Source organism: Acanthochromis polyacanthus, chromosome 6 (assembly GCF_021347895.1).
Source record: "Acanthochromis polyacanthus isolate Apoly-LR-REF ecotype Palm Island chromosome 6, KAUST_Apoly_ChrSc, whole genome shotgun sequence".
NCBI lineage: Eukaryota > Metazoa > Chordata > Actinopteri > Pomacentridae > Acanthochromis > Acanthochromis polyacanthus.
Genome location: NC_067118.1, coordinates 33,937,032 through 33,948,765, shown reverse-complemented (window position 1 = coordinate 33,948,765; position 11,734 = coordinate 33,937,032). Strand labels below are relative to the sequence as shown.

General features: G+C 41.6%; 1 protein-coding gene across 1 annotated transcript; it reads left to right on the top strand.

Moving 5' to 3' along the window:
- Positions 1-886: 886 nt before the first annotated feature.
- Positions 887-11,225, top strand: dhx35 (DEAH-box helicase 35). The gene is made up of 21 exons (XM_022190180.2): positions 887-1,003; positions 1,401-1,528; positions 1,655-1,747; positions 2,054-2,131; positions 2,262-2,366; positions 2,442-2,503; positions 3,666-3,735; positions 4,770-4,829; positions 5,360-5,472; positions 5,553-5,649; positions 5,765-5,923; positions 6,245-6,455; positions 6,620-6,744; positions 7,018-7,072; positions 7,225-7,415; positions 7,517-7,594; positions 7,720-7,849; positions 8,000-8,081; positions 8,173-8,244; positions 9,326-9,437; positions 9,553-11,225. The coding sequence occupies exons 1-21, from the start codon at positions 922-924 to the stop codon at positions 9,589-9,591; spliced, it is 2,142 nt and encodes a 713-aa protein (XP_022045872.2). The 5' UTR covers positions 887-921; the 3' UTR covers positions 9,592-11,225.
- Positions 11,226-11,734: the final 509 nt, after the last annotated feature.

Below are 11,734 nucleotides of genomic sequence, written 5' to 3'. Positions count from 1 at the left end.
TTACCTCATAGTTATACTTAAGCGCTGTACCTGAATAGCTGTCCTCCACATTTTCATTTCTGGTTATGTGATACTAAGTTAAAACTTTAACTTACTTATTCTAACATTTATCTTCCGTCCTAGTTTTTCATCCTTCAAAAAACAAAAACAAAGCTCTTTTAGAATTATTAAACCCTGAAACTCATCTCTGGGTGTCAAAGCAACAAATTTAGAAGTTCTTTTCATAATATAATACCTTCTTGCCTTTAAATGCTTCAATGTAAGTCATTGTTCTTTAAGGCCACATCTGACTACAGTTTTCCACAGTAGCTTGATACCTTTCATGTGGATTAACTCCCCCACTGGTTTAGCACAACCTTTTCTTGATGCTTTGTGGCCTTGGTTTTAATTTTTATTTTTTGTTTTGCATTTTTCATGTATTTACTTTTGCCTTCCTAGAATTTGTAACCAGTTGAACAGCTCTAAATATTTTTGTGCAAATTTGACTAAATTATGTTTCCCTCCTCACTATCCTGTTTTGTTTTTCATTCCTTCCTACCATCACTCATAGGAAATCCAAAGACAACTCTGGATTGTTGGGATTTCTGTTCTCTGCTTATAATTCATAAGGTCTGTACCTTACTATGCTAAGCGCTTGGGAATTTGCTACATAAATAAAATTTAATTGAAATAATGCTTTGTAACTATAGCAATAGAAATTAGATTTGTAACCTCTTCTTTAAAGCAGAAAAGAAGTTTATTTTACACATAAGTCAATTTATTAACATGCAGTCCTTGTATTTATTAAGGTTTTAATATTTGTTAACTACTTATTAATATATTAATTACTGAGAAAAGCCAACTTTAACTTGCTCTTGCAGCTGTTTTCAAATTCCCTGACATCATTCATAAATCTCTCCAGGAAACCAGGATCATGACGTCATGCACCGAGCCAGAAAAAAAATATGTGACGTAGTAGCCAAGATGGCGGCTCCCCTCTCCACGATGAAATTTTGGAAGCCGGGTAAGTCCTACAAACTCAATAAATCCGGCTTTCAGAGTGTTTTTTCCCGGCTGGTCTTCGTGATTGTTCGGCTGCTAACGGGACTCGGCGGCTCTCGGTGCGGCTGCGGCGGCGGACACCGGAGCTGCGTGGTGTCTGCAGCCGGTGCAGTTCAGCTCGGGCTGGCTGTGCGGAAATCCAAAGTAGAACCTGACAAGAAGAAAATGTAGAGCGGAAAAGCAGCAACACGCGTGATTGAACCGTGTTCAAATGTGTCTTTCACGGGTTTTGCCGCGTCGTGGGTCGCATTGCATTGCATTGCACCAAACCCAAACCCCAGCCTGTCATCCCTTTTTAATCCTCTGCCTGCTCACATTTAAATAAAACATCTCATCTCCACCATCTGTTTCGCTTCCAGGCACCGAGGCACCGGGAATCTCCGAGGAACGGGAGCTGAACTCGGAGACCACCGGCTCCCCCATCATCTTCAACCCCCACACCGCCCTCTCCATAGAGAAGCAGCGACAGAAGCTCCCTGTTTTTAAGGTTGCACACTTCTTCTGTGTAACATCAGGGTGTTTTTACATTATTTTTGCACAGCTGGAGGTTGATTTCAATGTCATCTTGTGTGCTTGTGCATCTCCCGCTGATGTTTAATTGTTTCCCATCCAGCACAGAAACAACATCCTGTACCTGGTTGAAAGCTACCAGACTGTAATCATAGTTGGTGAGACGGGATGTGGCAAAACAACTCAGATACCTCAGGTTAGTGGCATGTAATCCCTGCAAACCATCAGAAAACTGTTCAAAAAGAGTGGTGTTTGATCTACAAAGGGTAAAAATATGTTCAAAGTCACATGCAGCTGCGAAAAGGAAGAACAACGCCGCAGTGGCTTGACACCTTTCATATGGATTAACTCCCACAGTGGATTAACACGACCTTGTCCTGAAGCTTTGTAGCCTCTTTTTTTAACCACATCAGCTATACTTTAATTTATGCCGAGCCTGCTTCTCTCCTCTCTTCTTCTTTTTTTTTGGATCTACCTTCCCTTTTCTTCTGCCTTCCATCAGTACCTGCTGGAGGCCGGCTGGGCAGCGGAGGGGAAAGTGATTGGGGTGACCCAGCCTCGACGCGTGGCTGCTATCTCCGTAAGAGCTCCGCCAATGTCCTCTCATTGCTCCCTCACTGTCTGCCAATGTCATTCCACTGTGGTTCACACTCAGACACACATGCCTGACTTAAATTCGATGCTTTCCTGCCTCTTTTTCCCGCTGACAGGTAGCTAATCGTGTCGCAGAGGAGCGAGGGGCCCTGCTGGGACATGAGGTGGGCTACACCATCCGATTCGATGACTGCTCCGATCCCCACGCCACGCGGATCAAGGTAGATGTCTGCAGGCTTCGTGACAGGTTTTTCCTCCGTGTTTGGTGCGATTCAGTGTTTAACTGTGTGCTTCAGTTTGTAACAGATGGCATGCTGGTGCGAGAGATGATGGCTGATCCTCTGTTGAAAAAATACAGGTACATGATTGTAAATAAGCATGCAGTTGGGCGTTTGTCCAACCATCAAAGCTGATATTCAACGTCAGTATTTTAGTCACCTGCTTTGGATAAAATAGGTGAAGATATAATGTACTACTCTGGCTCTGATACAGCTGAATCTGTCTGTAGTCACTCAGTCCCACCTGCAACATTGATATGATTACTTATATATCAAGAATAATAGTCTATCAAGAATGATGGTTAAATGTCTCTTTTAGTTACACATATTTAAAACATGTCAACGTTGTTCACCGTTTTGTGTTGGACTCCCTGTTATTGTACATTTTGTCACCAAGACTTTGATTTTTACTCAGGGTTTCTGCAGGCATTAAAAAGCATTAATAGTCATTAAGTTGATTTTGCAAAAATTCAGGCCTTAAATGGCATTAAAAATCATTAGATTTGATTCTCAGTGGCATCAAAAATTCTTTCTGCAGTTTTCAAGAAAGATATTTGACAATAAAAATATAATTATAGACTGCGATTCGTCAGATTTGTGCGTCTGCGTAAACCTGCCGAAGCATTGTGACAATTGTTCCAGCCGGTCGGGGACAATTGCCAAAAACTGCATGTTTTTAAAGTGGCCGGCAGGCTGGACCAGGAGAACTGGGTAATGGGGAAACGCAAATTCCAGCAAAAATGGCTAGAATATGTGGATTTCAGAGAATGACTACAGCCTGTAGGTGGTCAGAGGTGGTTTCTAGATTCAGAAATAGGGAAATCTAGGGACAGTTTTCATATAAAAATTATGTTTTACAAAAAAACAAACCCGTGTAATTTGTTGAGTTCACGGTCGTGGCATTAAAATTTTTACAGTATAGCATTAAAATGGCATTAAAAAGCATTAAATTTGACTGACTGGTTTCTGCAGAAACCCTGTTACTGTATATTTTTACTTTACTATTTCTAAGTTTTCACTTGCTGTCTATACAAGTGTCCCTGCAGCCACAGCAGTGTGACAGGGAGGCAGCTTGTGCACTACCACAACACTATAACTGAAGCAGCTATATGGAGTTCAGCGATCAGTAATTTAATTATTTATATCCTTGTTTTTACTGTGCCATGTCAGATGTCTCATGTCAAAAAAGTTGGTTGGTTCGGTTTTGGCAAGTAATGTGCTTTATTTCTCTGTCATCGTCAGTGTGTTGATGCTGGATGAAGCACATGAGAGAACCCTGTACACAGACATAGCCATCGGCCTACTAAAGAAGGTAATGACAGCTGATGATTTAAGCTTTACTTAAAGCTGCAGTAGGTAGAAATCTGGATAAGGCAAAACAATAACAACAAAATTTAGCCCCTCCCACCAAATGAGCATGTGCGTTAAATGTGCAAACCCTTGTCTCATGAGTTGAAGTCATGCATCGAATTCATTGCTCCCCCACACCCTACACTCACTGGGACTACAATGAATGCATCACATGTGGACTGTTCACAGCATCGAGTTTGCCGTTTAATGTACCTTTTTAGTGGCTTCACCTGCAGGGTTGCGATAAATCAAGACAGTGAGCTTTCATTTTGGGAATATTGCGTCTTCAGTTTCAATCCCTGCACGGCGCTGTGATACTTTTAAGTTTGTGTAATATGGGAAAGTTGACATAGACCACAGCAGACTCTGTACACTTTCTAAGCTGCCATCAGATGGTAGTGGCAAATAAATGTAGACAGAGTGATCAACACTAGATGCTGGTAGTTTAATTAAAAAAATAGAAACTTTGTGATGCATTTCTCTGGAAAAAGGGGATGCGCACATTCTGAACATATACATAAATAAATACATATATACAAGACTGATCTGTTTGTTGCATCTCTAGCACCGTGGAGCAAACACACTACTTAGTTGCTGCTTACATGCATGATGTCACCACTGCCCTGATTATAATGGTAGAAAAGTGTGGCAGCATCAGTTCTCTGTAAATTTGACATGCGGTGCAGCCCTGGGGTCAGTGTGGACTTTGCTGCTTTTTCTATTATCTCATCTACCCCTGGATAAAATCCCTGTGACTGACTAGAAGGCTAAAATCTAGTGTTGCAGACTACAGTGAGCTAAGGATGTAGCCACTTGAATTGCAACATGCTAAAATGCTAGCATGGAATTTGTGGCCAATAATGCTGAAACATTTCTGCCTGCCTCAGCTTTAAACGTCAATCGCTAATTCATTAGCCACAAAAATACTCCTAGAAAGTTGTGACCTCTTTTGCATTTTCTCCCCTCTGTTCCCACTATTGCTTTTTCCTTCAATAGATTCAGAAGAAGCGACGAGACCTGCGGCTGATTGTGGCCTCTGCCACTCTCGACGCCAAGGTGACTGCATCATTAAGATGAACAGATATGCTTGATTAGCGAGAAGAGACAAACAAAGACAGACAAGGGGGGAAGTTGATGTCAGGTCAGATCACATTGTACTGACATCTGTGATACCCAGATGATAGAAAGACACAATCAGGCCACGACTGTGCTCAGCATTAAACAAGTCAGCTGAAATGTCATATCAGACATCTTTCTGTTTAAAGCGGCTTTCATCTGCACATCCAAATCATGTCAGTTACACCGCATCGGTAAGTTGGATACAGTACTTTCTCAAATGTCAGATTGAGGGCAACAAGAGTATTTCTCTGCTGCAAAACATTTGAGAAATTGCTAGAAAAGAAGAGACTTTATCATGAATATAGCCAAGCTTAATGTACCAACTTGTAAATATCACTTTCCTTAATTCAGTTATCTCTGAAAGCTGTCTAACCTGTTTTTGTTATAATTTGAATGCAAAAAAGTTATAGTAAGAAATACTTCTTTAATGTTTCCTTTATTAACTGCATCATCACTATTGTTTGAAGAAATTCCATGACTTCTTCAACCTGAACGAGTCTGGGGATCCAAACAAGGATACGTGTGGAATCCTGACAGTAGAAGGACGCACTTTTCCTGTGGATGTCTTCTACACTGTCAGGTAGATAACACACACAGAGCACAAACTAAAGACACGGTGTATAATTTTAATTTCATAAAGTGTCTCCGCTCTGTTCTCAGTCCCGTCCCAGATTATGTGAAGGCCACAGTGGAGACGGTGCTAAAGATCCATGAAACGGAAGACGATGGGGATGTCCTGGCTTTTCTCACCGGGCAGGTTTGTGGTCAAATTATTTATCGGCTGTAATTAAACACAACAGCTTCCAGTGCATTGGTTTTCTCACTGGTGGCAAATGTGGCAATTTTTTTCGCTATGTATTTTTGCCCCTTAGGAGGAAGTGGAGAAGGTGGTGTCCCTTCTGCAGGACCAGGCCAGGTCTCTGTCACGATACGGCATGAAGAAACACCTGAGAGTTTTGCCCATGTATTCTGGTCTACCCTACGCTGAGCAGATGAAAGTCTTTGAGCGGGCGCCTTCTTCTGTTCGCAAGGTAAATGCACTGCACATCTTTTTGTGTATTTATGTCTTTGAAGTTTGTATTTGTACTATTTTGTGCAATACCAACAAGTAGTCAGATAGCCTGACTTCTTCCATTCCAGCAAACTGTAGACAAAAGTGGCAGCCTCGATTTATTTTACACTTTTTAAATTAGGGAAAACGAAATTGGGTTGTCATAGATTTCCATTTATGACATTAAAATCTGAAAAAGCATCACTTTTGCTGCTTATGTGATGGTAAAAATGGTGTAAATGCTGACATACAAGGCAACAGCAGCTTTCTAAAATCCATATTCCTGCCTTGTTTCTTCCAGATTGTGGTGGCCACTAACATAGCTGAGACTTCGATCACAATAAACGGAATTGTGTTTGTCATCGACTGTGCATTTGTGAAGCTGCGAGCCTATAATCCTCGCACTGCCATAGAATCGCTCGTGGTCACTCCCATCTCCAAGGCTTCAGCCAGCCAGAGGGCTGGGAGAGCTGGACGAAACCGGCCTGGAAAGTGCTTCAGACTATATACAGGTACGTGTGAGTAAGCCAGAACAGACGAGAAGTGTTGCAGATCTGTGAGAGGAATTGAGCTTTGTTAATGCGTGTCGTATTTTATCATCCTCCTCCTGCTCTTTTCTTGTCACTCCACCCCTTTTCTCTCCCTGTGCTTGTTACTGCTTCTGTTCCTTTATCAGAGGAGGACTTTGAGAAACTGCCTGCCTCCACTGTGCCAGAAATGCAGCGCACCAATTTGGCCCCTGTCATCCTGCAGCTCAAAGCATTAGGCATCGACAATGTACTGCGGTTCAGCTTCCTTTCTGTGAGTAGCTCACTTTGCATCCATGGGGTGGCTGTGATGTGTTCACCCACTGTGAAAGGAATTGTACTTTACATTTTAATTAGCAAGAATGGCCCCTGGCCTCTTAGAAAAGATGCACAGAAACCATAAAATTAATGCAATCAATGTCTGTTGTACTTTCTAAGGTGTAAAGACAAGTAATGACTCCCCAAGTGCACTAGGTTCTCACTTCCTTCTGTCTTTTAGAGCAAACATTGTACTGAAGAGGCATTTCCCTTTGTTATAATTTCACAGCCTCCTCCAGCTCAGACTATGGTTCAGGCGCTGGAACTTCTCTACGCTCTGGGAGGTAAGAAACAAGGTGGTCAGCAAGATGATAAAAGGAAGCCTGTCCTTCAGCTACAAGACTGACGATTAAAATTCTGTGTCGGCAGGCATCTACAAGCCAAAGTGTTTGTGTAGAAGATGCAGCATCTTTACTACTTGTGCGTCTCTTGGCAGGTCTGGACCATTACGGCCGTTTGACTGATCCCATGGGCGTGCGGATGGCAGAGTTTCCTCTCAGCCCCATGTTTGCAAAGATGCTGCTCGAGTCGGGAAACTTTGGCTGCTCTAAAGAGATTGTCACCATCGCAGCAATGATGCAGATTCAGAATATATTTGCCGTGCCGCCCAATCAGAAGAAAGCTGCCGTAAGTGAAAACAGGCTTCCAGAAGGAGCATGTTGAATCTTTGGCAGAAGTGCTCTGTCAGCATAACAATTATCCCGTTTTTTTGCTATCTCACCCTGCAGGCCCGTGAGCACAGGAAATTTGCAGTTGCTGAGGGAGACCACCTCACAATGCTGAATGTGTATGAAGCTTTCATTAAGGTATAGCACATGCTCATAGCTCAGTCACTGGCTGCGATCACTTGGGGCTGTTGTGCACTTAGCAAAAGTCAGGGATAAAGTTGACTCTAATCAAGGCTGTGTGACTTTTTCGTTATTTCCTGCAGCACCAGAAGAGCTCCCAGTGGTGTCAGGAACATTTTCTCAATTACAAGGGTCTGCTGCGGGCTGTGACTGTACGAGAGCAGCTCAGGCGTCTCATGAACAAGTTTAAAGTGCCGCGGACTTCCAGTGAAGGTGTGTGTGTCATGCTTATTTGATAGAATTTGTTGAGTCGTATCAGAGGAACAGACTGATACAAGTTCCAGCCAGGTAGGCACAGAAACTGGGGACCATCTCTTGTTTTCAGCTGTTTGAGTTGAATTCTATTAACATATATTTGCACAGGTGACCCGGATGTGATCTTGAAGTGCATCGTGTCTGGATTTTTTGCTAATGCGGCCCGCATTCACCATTCTGGTTCCTACCGGTGAGAGTTTCACTTGGTTTTATCATTGCTCGTCTTTTTCTTATACATTTTTAAATCCATGTCACACTCTGTTTTTCTCATGATTTGCCAGGACTTTACGAGACGATCGTGAGCTTCACATCCACCCCAACTCTGTGCTGTTTGGAGAGAAACCTCCAAAGTGGTTAGTACATATTATTCTCTACGCTAAGCTGCTGTAAAGTCTAAACTAAATTTAACACCCTTGTACATTCAGGCTATGTTGAGAATTAACATATCAAAAAAGTCCAAAAAAAAGTCACAGTTGGACTGCCTTTAGCTTTGAGTATAGCACTCATTCGCTGTGACATCATTTCGATAAGCTTCTGCAGAGTCACAGCATTTAATTCCCTCCAGAATTGCATTAATTTTCTACCAAGATCTTATATTGATGATGGGAGAGTCGGGCCGCTGTGCACAGTCTTCTCCAGCACATCCCAAAGATTCTTAATGGGCTGAGGTCTGGACTCATGCACAATCTCAGCCCCATGAATCCTTGTATTGTCATCTTGGAACACGCCCATGCCATCATGGAAGAAAAACTCCACTGATGGAAAGACTTGGTACTTTTTAGTATACTTAGGTAGTCAGCTGACCTCATTCTCTGGGCACATAATGTTGTTGAACCTAGACCTGACCAACTGCAGCAACCCCAGATCATAACCCTAACCCCTACAGGCTTGAAGGCACTAGCCAAGAGTGCATCACTTCATCTGCCTCTCTTCTCACCCTGATACCCCCATCATTTGGGAACAGGGTAAATCTGGACTCATCAGACCACATGACTGACCACATTTGTTCCTCGAAGACGATGGTTCACCACTGTCCTTACAGGTTTTGGTGATGCGTTGGATGGTTCTTAACCCAATTTCAGTAGTTTTATCAATCTTCTTAGTTGTTTTCTTTGCTTGATGCAGGCCAATAATTTGACCCTTCTGAGACAGATTAACATCCTTTCCACTACCACAGGATGTCTTCCAACATGGTTGTTTAAGAAATGAGAAGCTCCTCACTGCATCAGCCTGGGTTAAATATATTGTTGCAGCTGAAACATATTCATCACTGCAGTAATTATCCAATGGAAGGTTCTTACCTATTTACTTAGTTAAATCCAAGTGGTGACTTTTTTTGGACAGGCAGTGTATTTAGCAAAATACAGGCATCTCATATTTGAAATTTTTTGCTAGAATGACGCTGTTAGTGTGTCTGTGTTGTGTTCTTTTCAGGGTTGTCTTCAATGAGGTGGTGCAGACATCAAAATACTACATGCGTGATGTGACTGCTGTGGAGTCGTCCTGGCTGGTTGAGTTGGCCCCTCACTTTTACAAGCAAGCTAAGGTAGCCCAAAGATACAAGTCACACACTCCAGCTTCTGTGTGTGTTTAGTTCTTAATACTGTTAGCGTCCAACACCAACAGTCCGCTAACTCTTTCTTGTTTCTTTCTTTCTTTAGCATGGTTCACTGGCCAGCAAGAGATCCAGGGTCCTCTAAACCTAAACCATCCCACCACACTAAGACAGGAAGAATAATTTGTCACTGTGCCCCTTTCCATTTCATTGTATATAAAGATGTAATATATATTTATTGTCCATGTCCACCTGCACAATCCCCTCTACACTATGTGGCCATGCTACAATGGGATTGAGTGGTGTATTTTTAGTGTTGATGTTAACACACATTTGAAAGAATTTGTCTTTCTTTCTGGCTGTGATGTAGTTTATATTTGATCAGTGAGAGTGATGAATGTGAGGTAGTCCAGGCTGTGCCTGACAGGTGTCCATTCAAGCATGGTCATGTAGTTCATTCATATGTGTATATAGTCAGAGCAGGCTAAGGTCCAGGGGGCGGCTCCTGTGCCACAGGTCCGTCCACACCTGGTTCTAAGCTTCATTATTTTTTTAAGTGCTGTATTTTTTCCTGTTGCAGATATATAATGAAAGACAATGGACAGTGAGGATGTTCCCTTTGAGAGAATTACACTTTCATGTTTTTAGTTAATTTGCTCCCCCTCATAGCCTGGGTGCCTTTATGTTTTAATTGGTTTACTTAAATTTATTTTCAATGTCTTAATGTAGTGGTATATATTTTCAGAAATGTGCTGCAGAAGCAAATGCGTTTCTCTATTTTTTTCAGTCAACCTCAGATCTGCTGATATTGATACTGTGAAGGGATTTCATTACTCTTGGATGCTCATTTTACACTGTATTGCCACTTAACGATGGTACAGCTCAGACATAGTGGCCTTGTCACCACTCTGTGCCAGTTTTTTTTCTATCAGTCTACTTCACATTTCGTTTTCAGATGGAATGTGTAAATACACCCAAACATTGTAAATGAAAAGCTGTGAAATTAATACTAAAAATGAAGTGCCATTTGTTCCTGAGATGACATAAAGTGCATCCAGACACGCATCCAAAGCCTTGACGAAACAGTAGCATTTATCTGATTTCAGCCATCACTAGCCATCATAATTGCCTTTCATCTCATGGTTTCTCGGTTTTACCAAGGCTGTATGTACTATTCGTTCCATCAACATTATCCACCAGGTGTTGATTTACATTCCACGTTATGTTGTGCATTCACGCTTTTGTCTTTATTTTGTACTTATGGTTTTGTTTTCCTTCAGAGGTATTTGGCCCTGAAAGTTTCAGTGAGCAGTATATTAAAGGTTGGTCATTTCACTGTGCTGGGATGGACTTTCAAACCAGGGAGGTTACTGTCACCAGATTTTTACGTCTGCCTGCATGTTTTGTTTCATTTTGTAGAAATCGTTCTTGAGGTTAGAGCTGTAGATTCAGTGAAACTAAACAAACCACAGAAGAACACACCATGCAGTAGATAGCTAAACCACACCTCAGATTAGGTGGATATACAAACAAAGTACCTTTGCATGTTAAATGGTACTCTGATGTAGACCTTTACACTTAAGATCACGCCGTAGATTAATCCAGATAAAAAAACATATTTGCAGGATGACTTGTTTACTCGCATTTGTGCAGATACTGAGTATGTATGCAGCCAAAGCAGTAATCTGTAGACCTGTGTAACTGCTTACCTCCAAGATAAAAACCGTCACCTGCCATTTCTTCCTCACTCATCAAATAAAGCCTTATTGTCATATACAACGTGCTGGTTTCTGTTTGCTTTGTTGGTTCTACCACTGTCACTGTATTGTTTATGCAGTGTATGGGTTTACCAGAGGGTGTCACCATTGCACCACAAACACAGCAGAGCTCCATATAGAAGATCATCAGTGAGTGTGAAGGCATTTATCAGCGTCTGTATGTGTTGTTGTGATAAGTGTGTATCCTCCCAATTTTTGCAGTTGACACATGGACACGAAAAAACTTAACAATTTAAAGGTACATTATAATGCGCTGCAGTATTTTAAGTTCATATAAAAATGGAAATGGAAAAAAAAACAATTTTTTGAATTAGAAAAATAAATAGTGCATAAATATATCTAGGAAATTTGGCCAACATGTAAAAATATGTCGACATCAGGTTTGGCTTATTTATCCCAGAACATCTGTATTTTTTTTTTAGATTTATTGTCTACTTACTTAATTTGTTTATGCACTCTGATGTGAGACAATCTATTATGTATCAATATATTAATCCAGAATGGCCATTA

What these genes read in the sequence shown, in the direction of transcription:
- dhx35 (XM_022190180.2), top strand. Translation starts at nt 922, where the DNA reads ATGCACCGAGCCAGAAAAAAAATATGTGACGTAGTAGCCAAGATGGCG. An exon ending in CCTCTGTTGAAAAAATACAG is followed by an intron (nt 2,504 to 3,665) that starts GTACATGATTGT and finishes TGTCATCGTCAG; the next exon opens with TGTGTTGATGCTGGATGAAG. An exon ending in GCCGCGGACTTCCAGTGAAG is followed by an intron (nt 7,850 to 7,999) that starts GTGTGTGTGTCA and finishes ATATTTGCACAG; the next exon opens with GTGACCCGGATGTGATCTTG.